The sequence below is a fragment of the Pristiophorus japonicus genome, chromosome 9, assembly GCF_044704955.1.
Source record: "Pristiophorus japonicus isolate sPriJap1 chromosome 9, sPriJap1.hap1, whole genome shotgun sequence".
NCBI lineage: Eukaryota > Metazoa > Chordata > Chondrichthyes > Pristiophoridae > Pristiophorus > Pristiophorus japonicus.
Genome location: NC_091985.1, coordinates 143,506,234 through 143,528,414, shown reverse-complemented (window position 1 = coordinate 143,528,414; position 22,181 = coordinate 143,506,234). Strand labels below are relative to the sequence as shown.

At 45.5% G+C, this 22,181-nt stretch overlaps 1 protein-coding gene across 1 annotated transcript in view; it reads left to right on the top strand.

Annotated features, from left to right (window-relative positions):
* The window catches only part of cfap61 (cilia and flagella associated protein 61), a 445,137-nt gene that overhangs the window by 302,321 nt on the left and 120,635 nt on the right, over window positions 1-22,181 (top strand). The window contains exon 23 of the mRNA XM_070889895.1: window positions 14,872-14,963. Within this exon, the coding sequence (XP_070745996.1) occupies window positions 14,872-14,963 (92 nt within the window). The remainder of the gene's footprint in view (window positions 1-14,871; window positions 14,964-22,181) is intronic.

The following is a 22,181-nucleotide window of genomic DNA, read 5'->3' as shown; positions in this document are numbered from 1 at the left end:
AGGCTATTTAGGACTGAGATGAACAGACATTTCTTTACTCAAAGGGTTGTGAATCTTTTGAATTCTCTACCCCAGAGAGCTGTGGATGCTCAGTTGTTGAGTATATTCAAGACGGAGGTCGATACATTTTTGGGAATTAAGGGATATTGGGATAGTGCAGAAAGGTGGAGTTGAAGTAGAAGATCAGCCATGATCTTGATGAATGGCAGAACAGGCCCGAAGTGCCAAATGGCCTACTCCAGCTCCTATTTCTTATGTTCTTATTTGTAACATAATAATGTTTTGGGCAGGAGAAAACCATTGAACCATGGAACCAGTCCTTCCAAAGCATCCTTACTGTGATTCTAGACCTAATTGCCCGAATAGAAATTCGTCTGGTCTTTGTCTAATTCCTGCCATGGCTTTCTGTTCCACCACCTCCACTGGTAATCTGTTGCACAATTCTATCACGCACTTACGAAAAACATTGTTATTTAGAAGCATGGAGTACTGAAATGGGTTTGCATTCAAGATAAGTGTCACAAACAAAGTGGTAACATTGTGCCAGGTGCAAAGTGGAGGCTGCTTCCTACTCCACAGGGAAAGAGGAAATCATAGGCGGGTTTGCCTTCTTAGGCCATTTTTTCATTACTCCGTGAAAGTGGCATAAAAGCACTATTAGAAGAGGCCTAGGCTTGGGATTGGTCACCCATCTTTTCTCAAGACCAAGGAATAAATCATGGAACGTAGAACCTAATATAAGGAAAAAAATACAATTAAAATTAGAAACATAAAAATCAACTGCAATTGTTTGACACTTTGTGCAATAAGTAAGTTACTATGATTGGTGCCAGAAAAGTCTATCATTTAATCTGCAATCTAATAGTAGTGGGTTTTCAGATCTCCGAAAAACTATGGTATTTACAAGAATATTTTGGGACTAGGATCCATTTCTATATCAGCTGAGAGAAATTCCAAAAAGACTGTAATCCACTAAATAACTTTCTAATTTATCTTGCCCGATTGACAAACAGTTACGGCAAAATGAGAGCAAAATCTAATGGCAGGGTTTTTATTAGTGCCAAATCATCATATTCTGGATCTTTATACTTTTTCTGTGCTTTGCCATACCAGTTGCACTTATAAATAACACTATTCCCAATTAAATGTTTACAATCAGTTGGAAAATCTCTCCAAATATATTGCATTGTGTCCTGGACTGTAGTAATTAAAGTGCTTACTTCATATTAATCTATAATCATGACATTAGTTAACACTTCAAGCTGCTAGCTGCAAATGCAATTTTATGTCAGTTCTGTAGTTAACATGCTACATCTGGTCATCTCACTCAATATAACACCTCATTAAAAACCAATTCGAGTCTCACAGGCTTTTCTCCATCACCTATCCAGCCATCATCTTGCTCTTTTCCCATGCCCCATTTCTAGTAAATGCTCAGCATCTTCAAAAAGGATATGATATTAAAATTGGCATGGCATACGCTTGCTGAGCCTCGTGATTCAAATTTAAATTGAGCCCGAGTTAAAAAGGAAACAGAATGATTATGCCACATAGACTACACAGCTTGTATTCGAATCCAGCTTCATTTTTCTGCCTTAAGCCTTTTTTTATTGTCAGCTCTCTTAATATTAAAAATGTGTCTGGCATTCAGAGGCCAGTGAGTTAAAACATGAATACACAGAGCTCTGTCGTGTTGTGTAGAGAGCAAAGCAGAAGCTGGCAGTGTCACTTGGGCCAGTCGGTTCCATTTGCCTCCATAGAAAGAGAGCTCTGAGACCAGTAACTATAACATAACAGGCTCTTAACTTCCTTTAGTAATCACCTGCATCTAACAGTATCTTCCATCCATTTACTGTATTTGATGCACAGTCACTGCTATTATCGCTGGGTGGAAGAAAAATCTTCAAATGAAGTTATTATAAATATTAAATTGTACTCTGCTTAATAGTACTAATGATGTTTTGGAGGAGAATTGGTAAGTTCAATATAGGTTTATTTTAGATTTTTATTCTTGTGGTTTGAACCAAATATTCAACAAGGTAATATCACAATTTATCACCTTAATACCTTAAGGGCTGGATTTTCGGCTTGGCTGTGCTTCAGTTTGAGCCCCGGAGGGGTGTACTAAATGTGTTTCTAAGCGTAACGCCGGGCGTCCAGCTTTTACCGCCCAGCCGGCAAATTCGGCTCATGGTTTGCGGTGGCACAAAATCTTACCGTCCCGCACTCTAGTTTCACTGAGATCATGATGTCAATCATCGTGCAATGCTCTGCTACCACCCTGGATGCAAAATGCTGCCCTAATGCCTCATTTAACGCCTATCCCAGGAACCGTCTGAAAAACCAGGTGTTCCCAGGGTGCAGTAGACGGTATTGGCAGCATATTTAAATGCAGGGATGAGGCTCCTAAATTGCAGGTCACATTGACTGCAACAGTTGCGCACATCACGCTGCGAGAAACTCCGACTTGCAAACAACACTTTTATCTGCCAGTACAGTGCCCTTACAACTTTAGTGAGAGAATTTAATGGGGGCATTACTAATTTGACAGCGTCTCATGCTCCATGCTATTGCCAGGTGGTGTCAAGCTAGAAGAAGGGCTCTTTGGCATGTCGGCCCACGGATGAGGAGAGGCCGAAGACGTCTGGGGAGGAGGGCTTACCCCCCCATGGGCTTACAAGCACCAACGCTCATACCTCCAGCTCTCTGAGGAGCAGTGTGTGAGAAGGCTGCACTTCCAAAAGGTGTGCTGCATGTTGCACAACTTGGCCATCATGAGGGACCAAGCATTGCCAGTGTGGATTGCATGCCCATCTCATGAGGAGAGCTGGAGGAACATGGCGAGGCCCCATTGGATAGCTATACCTTCCACGGGGGAGGCAGCGTGGAGATTTTGCCAGACCAAGAATCGCACGTCACCAGCTCATAATGGACTGGTTCTCCTAAATGGAGGAAACTGAGGGATGGAGCTAATACTGGCCATGCTATGTGCCCCCATAAAGGCACATTGCCGATGAACGTTGGAATGATACACAAGACACCAATGGTAAAGGATGAATCATAAATTTTAATGCAACAAAGTAACAAAAACTCCTCCCACCAAAATAAAACCATACAATATACAACAATGTGTGAGGAGGACACAAGAAATCTGCAAAAGGACATAGACAGGCTAAGAGAGTGGGACGAAAATTTGGCAGATGGAGTATAATGTTGGAAAGTGTGAGGTCATGCACTTTGGCAGAAAAAAAATCAAAGAGCAGGTTATTATTTAAATGGAGAAAAATTGCAAAGTGCTGCACTACAGCAGGACCTGGGGGTACTTGTGCATGCAACACAAAAGGTTAGAGTTAGATATGTAAACTTGTATTTTCTCTGTACAGCTACCAGAGGGCTCATCCCCTCGAGTCCCAAGAGATCCCATAATCCCTTGGGAGCACAGGTATTTAAGGAGGCCTCAGAGGTTGGAGAGGCACTCTGGAGACCTGCAATAAAAGACTACAGTCACACTTTACTTTGAGCTCACAGTGTTCAGTCTGACTCTTTCTCCATACATAACAACTGGCGATGAGATACAGATAGCGAACCCAAAGCTGCAGAGAACAGTGGGCATCCTGGAGAAATTCTCGGAGGGAGATGATAGGGAAACTTTTGTGGAGCGACTCGACCAATGAGCTAGATGGGGAAGAGAACGCTGCCAAACGAAGGGTGATCCTCCTCACCGAATGTGGGGCACCAACATATGGCCTCATGAAGAATCTGCTCACTCCAGCGAAACCCACAAAGAAATTGTACGACAATTTGTGCACACTGGTCTGAGAGCATTTGAATCCGAAGGAAAGCGTTCTGATGATGAGGTACCGGTTCTACACCTACAAAAGGTCTGAAGGCCAGGAAGTGGTGAGTTATGTTGCCGAGCTAAGATGCCTTGCAGGACATTGCAAATTTGAAGGACATTTGGAGCACATACTCGGAGACTTTTTCGTACTTGGCAATGGCCACAAAACCATACTTCGCAAACTTTTGACTGTAGAGGCCCCAACCTTGAGTAAGGCCATAGCGATAGCCCAGGCGCTCATTGCCACCAGTGACAATACTAAGCAAATCTCCCAGCACACAAGTGCTGCTACAAGTACTGTGAACAAAGTGATGTTGTTTTCGAATCGCAACGTACAGGGCAGGTCACACATTCCTGCAGCTGCACATCCGCAGATGTCTCACAGTCCATCGTCAAGGGTGATGAATGCAAGGCCATTAACACCTTGTTGGCGCTGTGGAGGTGATCATCGTTTCCATTCATGCTGATTCAAAGGGTATGTTTACAAGGACTGTGGAACAATGGGACACCGCCAACGTATGTGCAGGCGAGCTACAAATCCTGTTAAACCTGCAAACCACTATGTTGCAGAGGACAGATCCACGGAGGATCACGACGAACCAGAGCCTCTGACCAAGGAGGCAGAGGTACATGGGGTGCACACATTCACCATGATTTGTCCCCTGATAATGTTGAATGTTGAACTAAATGGATTCCCGATGTCAATGGAGCTGGACATGGGTGCGAGCCAGTCCATTATGGGCAAAAAGACTTTCGAAAGATTGTGGTGCAACAAAGCCTCAAGGCCAGTCTTAACTCCAGTTCGCATGAAACTAAGAACTTACACAAAAGAACTGATTCCCGTAATTGGCAGTGCTACCGTAAAGATTTCCTACGATGGAGCGGTACACAAGCTACCACTCTGGCTGGTACCGGGTGATGGTCCCACGCTGCTCGGCAGGAACTGACTGGGAAAGATACGCTGGAACTGGGATGACGTCCGAGCGCTATCGTCCGCTGACGACACTTGGTGTGCCCAGGTCTTAAACAAATTTCCTTCGCTGTTCGAACCAGGCATTGGGAAATTCCAAGGAGCAAAAGTGCAGATCCACCTAATTCCGGGGGCGCGACCCATCCATCACAAGGCGAGAGCAGTACCATACATGATAAAAGGGTAGAGATCGAGCTAGACCGGCTGCAAAGAGAGGGCATCATCTCATCGATCGAGTTCAACGAGTGGGCCAGTCCCATTGCCCCATTCCTCAAGGGAGATGGCATCGTCAGAATCTGTGGTGATTACAAAGTAACTATCAATCGTTTGTCCCTGCAGGACCAATACCCATGACCAAAGGCTGACGACCTCTTTGCAACGCTGGCAGGAGGAAAGACGTTCACGAAGCTGGATCTGACTTCAGCCTACATGACGCAGGAACTGGAGGAATCATCGAAGGGCCTCACCTGCATCAACACGCACAAAGATCTTTTTATTTATAACAGATGCCCGTTTGGAATTCAATCAGTGGCGGCGATATTCCAGAGAAACATGGAAAGCTTCTGAAGTCGGTCCCGCACACCGTGGTCTTCCAGGGCGACATCTTGGTCACAGGTCGGACACAGTCGAGCATCTGCAGAACCTGGAGGAGGTTCTTAGTCGACTCAACCGCATGGGGCTCAGGTTAAAGTGCGTTTTCCTGGTGCCTGAAGTGGAGTTCTTGGGAAGGAGGATTGCGGCGGACGGCAACGCGAAGACAGAGGCAATCGAGAATGCACTGAGGCCACAGAACATGACGGAGCTGCTATTGTTTCTGGGACTTCTGAACTACTTTAGTAACTTCTTACCGGGTCTTAGCACACTGTTAGAACCACTGCATGTCTTACTATGAAAAGGGGACGAATGGGTTTGGGGCAAAAGCCAAGAAAATGCCTTTGTAAATGTCATGTATGTAACCATCATGCAACGGTAATCTTCATGTAACTAACCTTCATGCAACTCCTGTACACTGTACTTATACCCTAGAAATGCACACCCTGACCACAGGGGGTGAACTTGTGGGAAACACTCCTCACCTGGGTTTCCAGGTATAAAAGGGGAGGTCTCACCCAAGGTCAGCACTCCTTGATCCTGGGAATAAAGATTAAGATCACGTAGTGACTGTGGCTGCAGTACATGCCTCGTGTGAGTTTGTAGTACGGTGCAGGGACACCACATTTGGCGACGAGAAACGGGAATCACCGAACCACGAGGATGGCCACCGGTAGCACAGGGGAACGTTACTGTGTGGGTGAGAACTGGGACGACTTCGTGGAAAGACTCCAGTAGAGCTTTGTCATGAAGGACTGGCTGGGAGCGACAGCGGCTGACAAGCAGAGGGCGCATCTACTGACCAGCTGCGGACCACAGACGTATGCGCTGATGAAAGACCTGCTCACACCCTAAAAGCCAGCGGACAAGTCCTTTTGAACAGCTCAGCCAGCTGATCAGTGAGCATCTCAAGCCGGCGAGTAGCGTACACATGGCCCGGCACCAGTTCTACACACACCAGCATCGGGAGGGACAATACATCTCGGACTTCGTTGCGGACCTGCGGTGCTTGGCCAGTCTCTAAGTCCACAGATGCCTGCAGGGGGGAGATGTTAAGGGCATTAATCATGCCAAAATTTTCAGGAAGCTCATAGAGGCCAAGAACTTGACTTTAGAAGTGGCGGCGTTGATAGCTCAGACCTTCATGGCAGGGGAAGAGGAAACCAAGCTAATTTACACGCGCAGCCCTGGTCCCAACGTGGCGATGGGCCCCGCAGGCAGGCAAGGGCATTTTGAAACCGCCCAGGCAGCAACAGACTCTAGGGTGGGCCCGCAACAGGGACAATGGAAAGGGGATCGGCAATTCACGCCATCACGAGGAACAATGCGTCCCGCGATGGGACCATTAACACCCACCATCAGAGTGCTTAGAAACAACCAAATGGGCAATCAGAGAGGAATGCCTGGTAACAGTCCCTTTGTTAACAACAATCTCAGCTCATGCTGGAGATGCGGGGGTAGACAAACTGCGAAAAGCTGCAGGTTCCAACACTTTACCTGTAGGATTTGTAACATCAGCGGACACTTGGCCAGCATGTGCATAAAGGCTGTGGCGAGGCTAATCTGCGAGACAGAGGAACCAGACGAGGGGTCTGCAATGCAGGATGATGCCTGGGGAAAAGCCATGGATACTGAAGTTCAGCGGGTTCACATGGCTGACATCCACAGCTCATACACTAAAACGCCACCCATGATGATGAAAGTTTTATTGAATGGCATCCCGGTGTGCATAGAGCTGGAATACGGAGCTAGCCAGTCACTTATGAGCGCCCAACAATTTGAGAGACTATGGCCACACAGAGCTAGCAGGCCCAAACTGGAATGCATTGACATGCAGCTACGGACGTACATCAAAGAGATCATCCCAGTGCTAGGCAGTGCAAACTTGGTGGTAACACATAATGGATCACAGAACCGGCTGCCACTCTGGATCGTCCCGGGAAATGGCTCCGCGCTCTTGGGGAGGAGTTGGCTAGCCGAGATGAATTGGAAATAGGGGGATGTGCACACCATTTCATCTGTGGAGCGAAGTTCATGCTCACAGGTCCTACAAAAATTCGGGCCACTGTTTCAACCCGGTGTCGGAACGTTCAAGGGCACTAAAGTAGTGATACGCATCACTCCGGACGCCAGACCAGTGCACCACAAAGCCAGACTGGTGCCGTATGTGATGCGTGAGAAAATTGAAAGTGAATTGGACAGGCTGCTCAGAGAGGGCATAATTTCAGGCGTTGAATTCAGCGACTGGGCAAGTCCCATCGTTCCTGTCCTTAAAGCAGATGGCTCGGTCAGGATTTGTAGCGACTGCAAAGCCACCATCAGCCGAGTGTCGCTGCAAGGCCAATACCCACTCCCGAGAGCGGAGGACCATTTTGCCACGCTGGCAGGTGGCAAGCTGTTCACGAAGCTGGACCTCACTTCGGCCTACATGACTCAGGAACTGGCTGAAGAATCCAAGCTTCTGACCACCATCACGACGCACAAGGGATTATTTATCTACAACAGGTGTCCGTTTGGCATTCGTTCAGCGGCAGTTATCTTTCAGCGGAACATGGAAAGCTTGCTCAAATCCATTCCTGGAACAATCGTATTCCAAGACGACATCCTTATAATGGGTCGAGACACCGAGGAACACCTCCACAACCTGGAGGAGGTGCTACGCCGACTGGACCGGGTAGGCTTGCGGCTGAAAAAGGCCAAGTGTGTGTTTTTGGCCCCAGAGGTCGAGTTTTTGGGCAGGAGGGTTGCCGCAGACGGGATCCGGCCCACTGAATCAAAAACGGAGGCGATCCGCCGAGCGTCCAGGCCCAGCAACACGTCGGAGTTGCGATCATTCCTGGGACTTTTGAACTATTTTGGGAACTTTCTGCCGAACTTAAGCACATTGTTGGAGCCGTTACACATGCTCCTGCGTAAAGGTTGTGAATGGCTTTGGGGGGACTGTCAAGAACGGGCTTTCAATAAGGCGAGGAACCTGCTGTGTTCTAACAAACTGTTGACTTTGTATGACCCCTGTAAAAAAACTGGTTTTAACATGCGATACATCGTCCTACGGGGTTGGGTGTGTGTTGCAGCAGGGTAATGACGATGGCCGACTCCAACCGGTGGCTTATGCCTCCATGTCACTCTCCCAGGCAGAGCGTGGATACGGCATGGTCGAAAAGGAAGCACTCGCTTGTGTTTACGGTGTGAAAAAGATGCACCAGTACCTTTTCGGTAGACGGTTCGAACTAGGGACGGACCACAAGCCGTTAACATCCCTGTTGTCTGACAGCAAGGCTGTCAATGCCAATGCGTCAGCTCGCATACAGCGATGGGCTCTCACACTGGCTGCGTATGACTACACCATATGGCACCGGCCAGGCACCGAAAATTGCGCTGACGCGCTCAGCAGGCTCCCACTGGCCACCACCGAGGGGGCAGCGGAGCAAAACGCTGAGATGGTCATGGCCGTTGAGGCTTTTGACACCGCAGGCTCCCCCATCACAGCCCGCCAGATCAAACTCTGGATAAACAGAGACCCCCTCCTATCCATGAGAAAGAAATGTGTCCTGACTGGAAAATGGGCGCCTGCACACAGAGCGTGCCCCGAGGAGGTCAGACCGTTTCAGAGACGGATGGATGAGCTCTCCATCCAAGCCGACTGCCTGCTATGGGGCAGCCGGGTAGTCATGCCCCAGAAAGGCAGGGAAGCATTCATCAGGGAACTCCACAGCGAGTACCCTGGCATCGTGTTAATGAAGGCCATTGCCTGGTCACATGTATGGTGGCCGGGGATTGACTCAGACCTGGAACACTGGGTTCGCAGGTGCACGACGTGTGCCCAGCTAGGCAATGCCCCCAGGGAGGCCCCACTCAGCCCATGGCCCTGGCCCTCCAGGCCTTGGTCATGTATTCACGTAGACTATGCGGGCCCGTTCATGGGGAAAATGTTCCTGATCGTTGTCGATGCATACTCGAAATGGATCGAGTGCATCATATTAAACTCGTGCACCACACCCATCACCGTGGAGAGTCTGCGTACGGTTTTCGCGACCCACATCTTGTCGGACATCCTGGTCAGCGACAATGGCCCGTGTTTCACCAGCCATGAATTCCAGGAGTTTATGTCGGGGAATGGTATCAAACACGTCCGGACAGCGCCGTTCAAGCTGGCTTCCAATAGCCAGGCGGAACGTGCGGTCCAAGTCATAAAACAGGGCATGCTACGCATCCAAGGACCCTCCCTTCAGTACCGCCTATCGGGCCTCCTGCTGGCCTACAAGTCCCGCCCGCACTCGCTCACGGGAGTCCCGCCAGCGGAATTCTTCATGAAACACACGCTTAAAAGGCGGCTGTCCGTCATTCACCCAGGCCCAGCAAACATTGTTGAGGGCAAGCGCCAGTCCCAAACCAAGTTCTATGATCGAAATTCAAGGGGGAGGTGTATAGAAATGGATGACCCGGTATTTGTTCTTAACCATGCTTTGGGACCCAAGTGGCTTGAGGGCACAGTAATTGGCAAAGAAGGGAATAGGGTCATAGTGGTCAGACTAAACAATGGGCAGATATGCCGCAAACACTTGGACCAAGTAAAGAAAAGGTTCAGCATAGACACGGAGGAACCTGAAGAAGAGCATGAGATGTCACCCACACCACTGCCAGTGGACGAGCAACGAGGACAATCCACAGCATGCACACTCCCTGCGGCCAGCCCGGACAGGCCGGAATCACCTCAAGTGACAGAGACGCATGCCAGGCTCAGCAATCAGAGCCACAACTGCGGCGCTCCACGAGAGAGCGTCGACCACCTGAAAGACTTAACCTTTGACACAAAAAGACGTAAGGGGGGAGGTGATGTCATGTATGTAACCATCATGCAACAGTAATCTTCATGTAACTGTAACCTTCATGCAACTCCTGTACACTGTACTTATACCCTAGAAATGCACACCCTGACACAGGGGGTGAACTTGTGGGAGACACTCCTCACCTGGGTTTCCAGGTATAAAAGGGGTGGTCCCATCCAGGGTCAGCACTCCTTGGTCCTGGGAATAAAAGTTAAGGTCACGTGGTGACTGTGTCTGCAGTACATGCCTCGTGTGAGTTTGTAGTACGGTGCAGGACACCACAGTAAAAGCAAGAAAAGTGTCATGCTCAAACAAATTGCTTGTGTTGTATGATCCATGCATTTGGTACTAGCATGTGTTGCGTCGTCATATGGCGTTGGGTGTGTATTGCAACAAGCTAATGATTTCAGGAAACTGCAACTGGTTGCTTATGCATCCAGGAGTCTGTTTAAAGCTGAGAGAGCCAACAGCATGATTGAGAAAGAAGTGTTAGCGTATGTCTATGGGGTAAAAAAAATGCATCAATATCTGTTTGGGCTAAAATTCGAATTGGAAATTGACCATAAGCCACTCATATCCCCGAGAGTAAAGGGATAAATACCAACGCATTGGCCCGCATCCAGAGATGGGCGTTCACATTGTCCGCATACAACTACGCCATCCGCCACAGGCCAGGCACAGAAAACTGCGCTGATGCTCTCAGTAGGCTGCCATTGCCCACCACGGGGGTGGAAATGGTGCAGCCCGCAGATTTAGCCATGGTTATGGAAGCATTTGAGATTGAGCAATCACCCGTCATTGCCCGGCAGATCAAAACCTGGACAAGCCAGGACCCCTTATTATCTCTAGTCAAAAACTGTCTGCTCCATTGGGAGCTGGTTCAGTGTCCCAGTGGAAATGCAGGAAGAGATAAAGCCATTCCGGTGGCGCAAAGATGAAATGTCTATACATTTCATCTTTGCGCCTTCTGTGGGGCAATCGAGTAGTGGTTCCCAAGAAGGGCAGAGACACCTTCATCAATGACCTCCACAGTACCCATCTTCATCAATGACCTCCACAGTACCCACCCAGGCATCGTAATGATGAAAGCGATAGCCAGATCCCATGTGTAGTAGCCCGGTATCGATGCGGAGTTAGAGTCCTGCATTCACAGATGGAATATATGCTCACAGTTAAGCAATGTACCCAGGGAGGCGCCGCGAAGTTTATGATCTTGGTCCTCCAAACCATGGTCTAGGGTACACGTCGACTATGCAGGCACATTCTTGGGTAAAATGTTCCTTGTGGTTGTAGATGCGTACTCCAAGTGGATTGAATGTGAGATAATGTCGGCTAGCACGTCCGCCACACTACTGAAAGCCTGCGGGCCATGTTTGTAACACACGGCCTACCCAATGTTCTGGTGAGCGACAACGGGCCACGTTTTACCAGTGCGGAGTTCAAAGAATTCATGACCCGTAACGGGATCAAACATGTCACATCTGCCCCGTTTAAACCAGCATCCAATGGTCAGGCAGAGAGAACAGTGCAAACCATCAAGCAAGGCTTAAAGAGGGTAACTGAAGGCTCACTACAGACTCACCTATCCCGAGTCCTGCTTAGGTACCGCACGAGACCCCACTCACTGACTGGGATCCCACCTGCTGAAATGCTCATGAAAAGAGCACTTAAGACAAGGCTCTCGTTAGTTCACCCTGATCGACATGAACAGGTAGAGAGCAGGCGGCTTCAACAAAGTGCATACCATGATAGCGCAAATGTGTCACGCGAGATTGAAATCAATGATCCTGTATTTGTATTGAATTATGGACAAGGTCCCAAGTGGCTTCCCGGCACTGTCGTGGACAAAGAGGGGAGCAGGGTGTTTCGGGTCAAATTTTCAACACTTGGACCAAATCACACTCAGATTCACGGACTATCCTGAGCAACCCACCTTGGACCCTACCTTTTTTGATCCCCCAACATACACACCAATGGCAACTGGCACCACGGTTGACCACGAAGCAGAACCCATCATCCACAGCAGCCCAAAAGGACCCAACACACCAGGCAGCCACGCAAGGCCAGCTGCACAGCAGCCCAGCAAGGGTCCAGCAAATGATTCAACAATACCAGCTTTCACACCGAGACAATCAACCAGGGCAAGAAGGGCACCAGATCAACTCACACTGTAAATAGTTACACTATTGAATTTGTGGGGGGTGGGGGGGAGCGTTGTTATATATGTAAACTTGTATTTACCCTGTACAGCCACCAGAGGGCTCATCCCCTGGAGTCCCAAAGGATCCCATATCCCTTGGGAGCCCAGGTATTTAAGGAGGCCTCACAGGTTGGAGAGGCACTCTTGACACCTGCAATAAAAGACTACGGTCACACTTTACTTTGACCTCACAGTGTTCAATCTGACTCTTTCTCCATACATAACAGTTAGTATGCAGGTACAGCAAGTGATCAGGAAGGCCAATGGTATCTTGGCCTTTATTGCAAAGGGGATGGAGTATAAAAGCAGGGAAGTCTTGCTACAGTTCTACAGGGTATTGGTGAGGCCACACCTGGAATACTGTGTGCAGTTTTTGTTTCCATATTTACGAAAGGATATACTTGCTTTGGAGGCAGTTCAGAGAAGGTTCACTAGGTTGATTCCGGAGAGAAGGGGGTTGACTTATGAGGAAAGGTTGAGAAGGTTGGGCCTCTACTCATTGGGATTCAGAAGAATGAGGGTTAATCTTATCAAAACGTATAAGATTATGAGGGGGCTTGACAAGGTGGATGCAGAAAGGATGTTTCCATTGATAGGGGAGACTAGAACTAGAAGGCATGATCTTAGAATAAGGGGCCGCCCATTTAAAACTGAGATGAGGAGAAATTTCTTCTCCGAGGATTGTGGATCTGTGGAATTCGCTGCCTCAGACAGCTGTGGAAGCTGGGACATTGAATAAATTTAAGACAGAAATAGACAGTTTCTTAAATGATAAGGGGATAAGGGGTTATGGAGAGTGGGCAGGGAAGTGGACCTGAGTCCATGATCGGATCAGCCATGATCGTATTAAATGACGGAGCAGGCTCGAGAGGCCGTAAGGCCTACTCTTGCTTATGTTCTTATGTTCTTGTGTTATGTTGCAGGGCATTCAGGCGCAATGAAGTTCCTTAATTCAACAACACTTTTTTAATGCTGCGATTGTCGGCTGGGGCTCAAAAGCTTCCTTGTGTAACCCCTGATTTTGCACCCCTGATCATGGAATCTCTTATTTTGCCAAATTTTGCACACAAGGGCGCAAACTTTTTCCAGGCAGTATCAGGCGGTACTCTGCTGCCATTACCGCCCCCGAAATCTCAAAAGCTGAAAATCCAGCTCCGAGGACCTTAATAAATCAGTTTTAAAGTTTCATTTTCATAGAATACCTCTATTATAAGTTTTTTAAAACATTTATTTTAAAACCAATCTCATTAGACACAAATTGCAAACTATTTGCTTCAGCAAACTGTACTTCTACATATCAATTTGGAAACTTTAAAAGCTTGTACAAAATATTTAAAGGGGTACAAGATGATGAGTATTACATACTCACCATTGCACAATAAAATTGGAACTGTGTGGTACCAGAAATTTTAAAGTTTTACTACAAAGATTTTAATTTTTATGGATTATAAAAAAATGATAGCTTCCTTCTAAGGGCATCTATCTGAAGATTCAGATAATTTACATATTAACCACTCAAAACTCAACTGTAGTTTATGATTGCAATTGAAGCCTGTTTTCCATTGCATTATATATCCTTCCTACACATCTTGTAATCCACTTTTCCAAAAGAACCTGTTTCACACAGAATGCACTGAAGTGTACATTCATTAGATAAACACAATATGCAGTTATTGAATTGAATGCAGCACCTGAAATTATAGGTTTCTTTATTATGAATGTTTTTTTATTATAATTCAGTAAAGAATTCAGAATATATTTTCAATGCAAATGAAACAAAAGTGCTTTTTTTTTCAAGCTCTGTGACTACCTCCAGTTCCAGTATGGAGCATATTCACAGAAGCGCTATGGCAGCTGTGATCCTGCTGGTAGCACCCAGCAGGGAAGAAGCAACAGAATTGTAAAAATAATTCCCTCTGAAAATAATTCCTCATTTTCAGCTATACACCAGATTTTTTTTTTAAATCATACTTTTTCTGTAACATTTGTCCTTTGACTGTTTTATTTTTCAAAGGTGAGTTTCTCCCTTTATTTTCTAGTTACTATGGGTCACATGATAACTGCAGCCAAGAGGACAGGTGGATGACTTGCTCCAGGCCTCTGCAGTTTTGGGCTGAGACAGCAGCTGGGAAGTGCCTGAATGTTATCTTGGGACAAGTTTCTCTCCAATTTTCACTCACTCTTTAGGGAATAGCCTAGATCTGTTCAGCTAATACATACCCCCTATCCAGCCTCATGCCTGGGCTGCCACAATGATGTTATTGAGAACGGGAACTCAAAGCCACATCCAACCATTACCATTGCACATTTGTTTGAATCGCTGATCCTTTTTTACTAGCAATTCTTAGTGATAATGATTGAAATATTAAGTTTTCTATTTTAATTTTTTTATTACCTAGAATGTGAAAATGAGTGTCTTTTACTTGTCCTTATTTTAACACAGAATGCATTCTACCAGGAGGATACCATTACCTATATATTTCGCCGCCAGGGGTCATAAGCTGTCCGGAGGACCTGAAGACACAATCTGAATATGTAGGTATTATGTATCACAATAGGACATCAATTTGTCTTAATCTGTTGACTACAAAACACAGCCAGCCAACAATTAAATATATAGAAATGTTACATGAAATTATCTAAGAATTATTTAATTTACGTTCAAAGTGTTTCAATCTGACATTTTTATTTCTGATCCGACTGAATACATAGCCATTCAAAGAGCATTTATAGACTTATAGATTTACAGCACAAAAGCCATTCAACCCATTGCACCTGTGCCAGCTCTCTGAAAGAGCTATGCACTTAGTTCCATTACCCTGCTTTTTTTTCTATATCATAGGAACAAAGGAACAGGAGTAGGCCATTCAAACCCTCAAGCCTGTTCCGCCATTCAACAAGTTCATGGCTGATCTGTATTCTAACTCCATCCACCCACCTTAGATCCATATCCCTTAATACCCTTGGCTAGCAACAATCTATCGATCACAAATTTGAAAGTATTAATTGTTAGCATCTGCTGCTTTTTGTTGGAGAAAATTCCACACTTCTACCATCCTTTGCGTGAAGAAGTGTTTCCTAACTTCTTTCCTCGCCTGGCTCTGATTTTAAGGTTATGTCCCCTTGTCCTAGACTCCCCCACCAGTGAATAATGTTTCTCTTTACCCTAAAATCCCCCAAAAACTCAAATAACCCGTATCCTTTTATATTCCAAGGAACACAAGCCTAGTTTATGTAAGCCCTCCTCATAATCTAACTCTTGGAGCCCTGGTAACATTCTAGTGAATCTGTGCTACACTCCTTCCAATGCTAATATATCCTTTTCAAGCTGCGGGGCCCAAAACTGTACACAGTACGCCAGATGTGATCTAACAGCGCTTTGTATAACTTTTAACAAAACTTCCTCCTTTTATATTTCAGCCCTCTAGTTATAAGAGCTAACATTTTATTAGCCTTTTTGATTATTTTTTGTACCTGACTACTACATTTTAGTGATCTGTGTATATGGATCCTTAAATCTCTTTAGATCTCCACTGTTCCTAGCTTTTCACCATTTAAATAATATTTGGATCTATCCTTTTTTGGTCCAAAATGGATAACCTCACACTTACCCTCATTGAAATCCATCTGCCACAGTTTTTCCCACTATCCTTACTTATTTTTATTTTCTAGTCACTTTGATAATATATTATGATAATATATTATTATCAAAAGTAAAGGAACATATCTTCTGACTCATCAAGAGCATTGCCACAGGAGATCCAATAAAATATGTATTAATAGATTTTAAAAAGTATATATGAAGTTTTGGCACTGTTTCATTTTTTAATGTATTTTAATGTATTTTAATTGATTAGACCATCTATATTTTATTTGTTTCTGAGAGGTAACTAAAAAACTCCAATTAAGCCACTAATGTGGTGGAATAAAAATGAGTATAATCACACTGGGTGATTCCTAAGTCTATTTTTGTGAGTGTGTGGGAACACAAGCAAGATTTGTACCAGCAGTGTAACCTTCTGCCATGGAGGTTAAGCTGGGCTATGAGAGATCTGTTGGTATAATTTTATAAATGGGGGAAAAAGTAAACCTCACATTTATTTAACATTCTTTGAATAAATGTAAAGATTTTTGTTTTACATTGTCATAATCCTCAGCAGGTTACAGAAATCCTACTATGGTCACGTCTTCAGTTGTTGGCACTAACTAGCCAACATATTTTATGGCACATTGGTGGTTAAAATTATCCAGTAAGGAAGTCGACTTAGCCAAAAACAGCATGAAATGTCATCCAGAAATTCTAATCGTATTTTGTTGAATCTAATGATGGATTGCCATTATATCGGGAGGCTTATTAAGAAGACAGCCTCTGATGCTGAACCAAATAATTTCTAACACTATTTTACAGCAAGCATAGCTTGCTGCTGCAGAGAGATCTAACATTTTTTAATGATGCTAATTGACTTGATCATGTGAAACTGATCTCTCACAGCCATAAGGTTCATCACCTTTAGCACTCTCAGATACTGTTTGAGTTGTATTTCCATTCCCATAAAGATGAGCATCTGCCATTTTGTAATAGCCAGTTCCACTTTTGTCAATGTTTGATAAATGAATAACTGCCTACAGTTAACAAGAGATTGAAAATGCAAATTAATTTTCTATATAAAAGTGCTAATTGCATTAATTCCTATGGTCCAAGTTATATTTATCTATATTTTTCCTGTAAAATAAATCTTTTGTGTCATACACACATATATATTTAATGTAATTATTGCCATAAAAAATCTGTTGCATTAATATGATGACTATTACACTGAAAAAATAATGCAATGTGCAATTAACTTGTTTTTCTATTGCAGTTTAAATTTTACAGTAAAATGGTGTATATCTGACGCACTTCCACTCAAAATACTCTTCCCTGCTATAGAAGAGGCTTGAAATAATGTATATTTTAACAACGTACTAATAATGTATGTTCAAATATATAATATAATAATACTAAGGTATTACTGCACATCAAAATAAGTTATTAGTGGGATATTATTTGCAAGTTGGGGCCCTATTTTCCATGTTTCAGTATTTATAATACCAACCTGGTGCCAATCGCAAAACAGCAGACCTGGTATTAATGACTGTTTTGCCACTATTAATACTAAGTTGCATTTTCTGATATAATTTTAACTCTGCATTAAAATGAACAAACTAGCCAATAATTAGAGACACCATGGATGAATAAAGACATAAGAGCAGAATTGAAACTAAAGAAAAAGGCATATACTAAGTACATAGACAACAAAGGAGAGCATGACAAAATGGAATTCATTGAGGTTAGGAAGGAAGTCAAAAAAACAATTGGGAAGGCAAAGAGAAACGCAAAATTTAATTATCAAGGAATATAAAAAGAAATAGTAAAGTATTCTAAAGACGCATAAATAACAAAAGAAAAAATCAGGATAGGGATAGGACCACTAAGAGATGTACAAGATAAACTTGCAGGTAATGGCTTTGCCTCAGTAGTTACCAGGGAGACTAACAAGGTGCCATTAGAATGACAGATTAAAAAAAATAAAGACATTTATGATTGAAAGGGGGAGATAATTGATAAACAAATCAAACTTAGAGAGTAAAAATCCCAGATCCGGATAGATTGCAATCACTCATATTAAAAGAAACTAGGGAAGAGATACCAGAGGCACTAATATATACATATAAAAATTCATTAGAAATGGGAATAGTGCCAGAAGACTGGCAAACAGCTAATATTATTCCTGTAGTAAAAAAGAGAGAAAGAACACGTCCAGGGAGCTATAGTTAATTTTTCTCTTTGTCTCCAATGGCAGATGGTCATTATTCCGCCAATCACACCCTATCTAGACTAACCTTTTTCTAACTCCTGCCATTGCTATTTCAATTCGGCCCATCATTCCTTTTGTCTCTCTAATCTCTCCTGCCTTCCACCCTATCACAGACCTTCCCTTTTGTTCTTTCTTCCCCTCCCCCTTTCAGTGTTTCTAAAGAATGTGTTCTTTTTGAACATTCGCCAGTTCTGACAAAGGGTCATCGACCTGAAACGTTAATTCTGTTTTTCTCTCCAAAGATGCTGCCTGACCCGCTGAGATTTCCAGCATTTTCTGTTTTTATTTCAGATTCCAGTATCTGCATATTTTGCTTTTGTATAGTTAGTTTAGCATCAGGTGTAGGAAAAATAGTGGAATCTTTACTGAAAGATGTAACAGAAAAACATCTAGGGCAGAATTTTTACTTTGAAGAGTGTGGGTTTGCGAGTGGGCAGTTAAAAGCACTGTAATTGACAGCGCATCAGGAAGCCTGCTTCAACCCACTGGCTTCCAGCTTTAACTCAAGCATGTTAGTCAGTCCACCAATGGCCGCCTCAGGAAAGGCGAGTGACCTCATTAAAGCAGTTTAGAGCACGTTAAGAGGCTATAAACAGCTTTTTTTACCTGATGTTGCAGCTTTTACTGGCTGTCCACAGGATTCCTGGGCTTGCTGAACCTCACCAGTGAAAGCAAAGCGAGTGCAGAGTGACCATTGTGGGAGTTGAACAAATAACAGTTTAAAAAAAATCACATCAATTCTCATGCCTGCTTCCTTGCCTAAGGCAAAGGCTCTTGCTGTCACCCATATGTACTGAGAGTTTGCTTTCAGGAGTTTGCAGGTGATTTCTACAACTTTGGAAGTCATTCTCACTACATTGGACGATGTGCCTCTGATCTCCACTTTACCTCTGTCACATCGATCCGCATGAGTGCTGCTTATGCTGTTTCACCTTGGACCTCAATTGAGGACCAAGATGAGAACCAACAGTAACAACACCACAGGAGAGAGGGGATGAGCACAGGGCTGCACTTCGCAGTAGGCAATACCCCCAACAAAGGGTATATAGGCAGAGGATCAGCTTCCTGGTTGTGACCGAACACCAGTGCCTCTGGAGGCTCAGGCTATCGCGTCATAGCAGACATTTGTAGTCTGCTGGAAGAAGACATGCTGCCAAGTGGACCTGGTGGACACACATTGCCAGTGGCTGTCAAAGTCACCACCGCCCTCAACTTCTTTACCTCAGGCTCCTTCCAGGGATTTGCAGGATCTCGCAGTCAGCTGCCCACAAATGCACTACCCAAGTGACCGATGCCATGTTTGACAAGGCAGGCACGTACGTACACTTTGTCATGTATTCAACTATCATTGTAATCCATGTATAAACTGACCTAAGTTGTACACCATGAAAACACTGACCACTCGGTGGTGAACTTGTGGGAGACACTCCCAACCTGGACTTTCAGGTATAAAAGGGGAAGCTCCACCCACCTTCATCACTTCATTGCTGGCTAATAAAGGACTGGTCACAGAGTGACCTTCTCTCTAGTATGGGCCTCGTGTGCATCTGTACTGTATAGTAAGGACATATCATTGGCGATGAGAAACTGGGATTTAAACCACACGAGCATGGCCACTAGCAGCACAGACAAGAGGTACTGTGATGGTGATGATTGGGACGATTTTATTGAGAGACTACAGCAAAGTTTCGTCACTAAGGAATGGCTGGGACAGGATTCGGCCGACAAACGCAGGGCTCATCTCCTGACGGCTTGTGGATCCAGAACATACTCCCTGATGAAGGACCTTCTAACGCCAGAGAAGACGGCGGACAAGACTTTTGAAGAACTCAGTGAGTTGATCGGGGAACACTTTCCAGACTTCGTGACAGACCTCCGGTGACTGGCGAGCCTATGTAAGTTCCCAGATGCATGCAGAGCGGAGATGCTGCAAGACTTTTTTATTGAGGGCATCGGGAACGCTGAGGTTTTCAGGAAACTGATTGAGACCAAACACTTGACCCTGGAAACGGCGGCTTTGATGGCCCAGACATTTATCTCAGGGGAGGAAGAGACCAGAATGATGTTTGACAAAGATCTTGGTTTAAATGCAGCAAATGGACAGGGAGTCAACATTGTTAACGTGGCACACAGTTCTCCAGGCAGACAGGGGCAATCAGACATGCCTGAGCATGTAGTCAAACCCAAAGGGGGAATTCAACAGAGACAATGGCTAGCTGAATGGCGATTCATGCCATCGCAAGGAACAATGCAGCCAGTAATGGGGCCATCAACACCTGTCAATGGTGCATTTAAGGATAGTTACAGAGACAGTCAGAGATGATCGACTGGTAATGGACCTTTTGTTTCCAACAATGGCTCATGTTGGAGGTGTGGAGGCAAACACACAGCCAGAGCTTGCAGGTATCAGCAATATACCTGCAGAAATTGCAACGTCAGCGGTCACTTGGCGCGTATGTGCAGGAAGCCTGCAGCCAGGTTGATGAACGAGGAGGACGGGACCGATGTAAGCCCTCCGAGGCCAAATGGACACTGGGGGAAATCGCTGGAAGCTGAAGTTCAGCGAGTTCATGTGGAGCACATATACAGTCCATACACCAGGACGCCACCGATAATGATGAAAGTGCTCCTCAATGGCATCTCAGTATCAATGGAGCGAGACACGGGGGCCAGCCAGTCCCTGATGAGTATCAAACAGTTCGACAAGTTGTGGGCGTCCAAGGCCAGGAGGCCAAAATTATTGCCAATTGACGCACAGCTACGGACATATACAAAGGAGATCATTCCGGTGCTAGGCAGCGCCACGGTAGTCGTGACCCACAAAGATTCGGAGAACAGGTTGCCACTCTGGATTGTCCCAGGGGACGGTCCCGCACTGCTGGGGAGGAGTTGGCTTGCTGTCATGAACTGGAAATGGGGCGATGTCAATGCAATTTCTTCTGTGGAGCGAATATCATGCTCACAGGCCCTGGACAAATTTGACTCAATATTTCAACCCGGCATTGGAACTTTCATGGGGACCAAGGTAGTGATTCATATAAACCCGGACGCCAGACCAGTACACCACAAGGCCAGAGCGGTGCCGTACGTGATGCGGGAAAAGATAGAAGGCGAATTGGACCGCCTGCTGAGGGAAGGCATCATCTCGCCAGTTGAATTCAGTGACTGGGCTAGCTCAAGGCGGATGGGTCGGTCAGGATATGTGGTGATTGCAAGGCCACCATCAATCGGGTGTCACTCCAAGACCAGTACCCGCTCCCGAGAGTGGAAGGACCTCTTTGCGACGCTATCCGGTGGCAAACGTTTTTCAAAATTGGACCTGACCTCAGCTTACATGACCCAGGAGCCGGCGAGTGAGTCGAAGAAGCTGACCACCATCACGACACATAAGGGGTTGTTTGAGTACAACAGATGTCCATTCGGGATTCGCTCGGCCGCCGCGATCATTCAACGAAACATGGAAAGTCTCCTCAAGTCGATTCCAAGGACGGTGGTTTTTCAAGACGACATCCTCATCACGGGTTGCGATACTGAAGAACACCTCCACAACCTGGAGGAGGTGCTACGCAGACTGGACCAGGTAGGTCTGCGACTGAAAAAGGCGAAGTGCATCTTCCTAGCTCCAGAGGTAGAATTCTTGGGGATGAGGGTAGCAGCAGAGGGGATCAGACCTACTGCATCCAAAACGGAAGCGATCCAGAGAGGACCCAGACCCTGTAACATGACGGAGCTGCGTTCGTTCCTGGGGCTCCTGAACTATTTTGGTAACTTTCTTCCCAAAGTTAGAGCCTCTACACGTGCTCCTACGCAAAGGTTGCGAATGGGTCTGGGGGAACAGCCAGGAAAGGGCTTTTGATAGAGCACGCAATTTGTTATGCTCCAACAATCTGTTAAC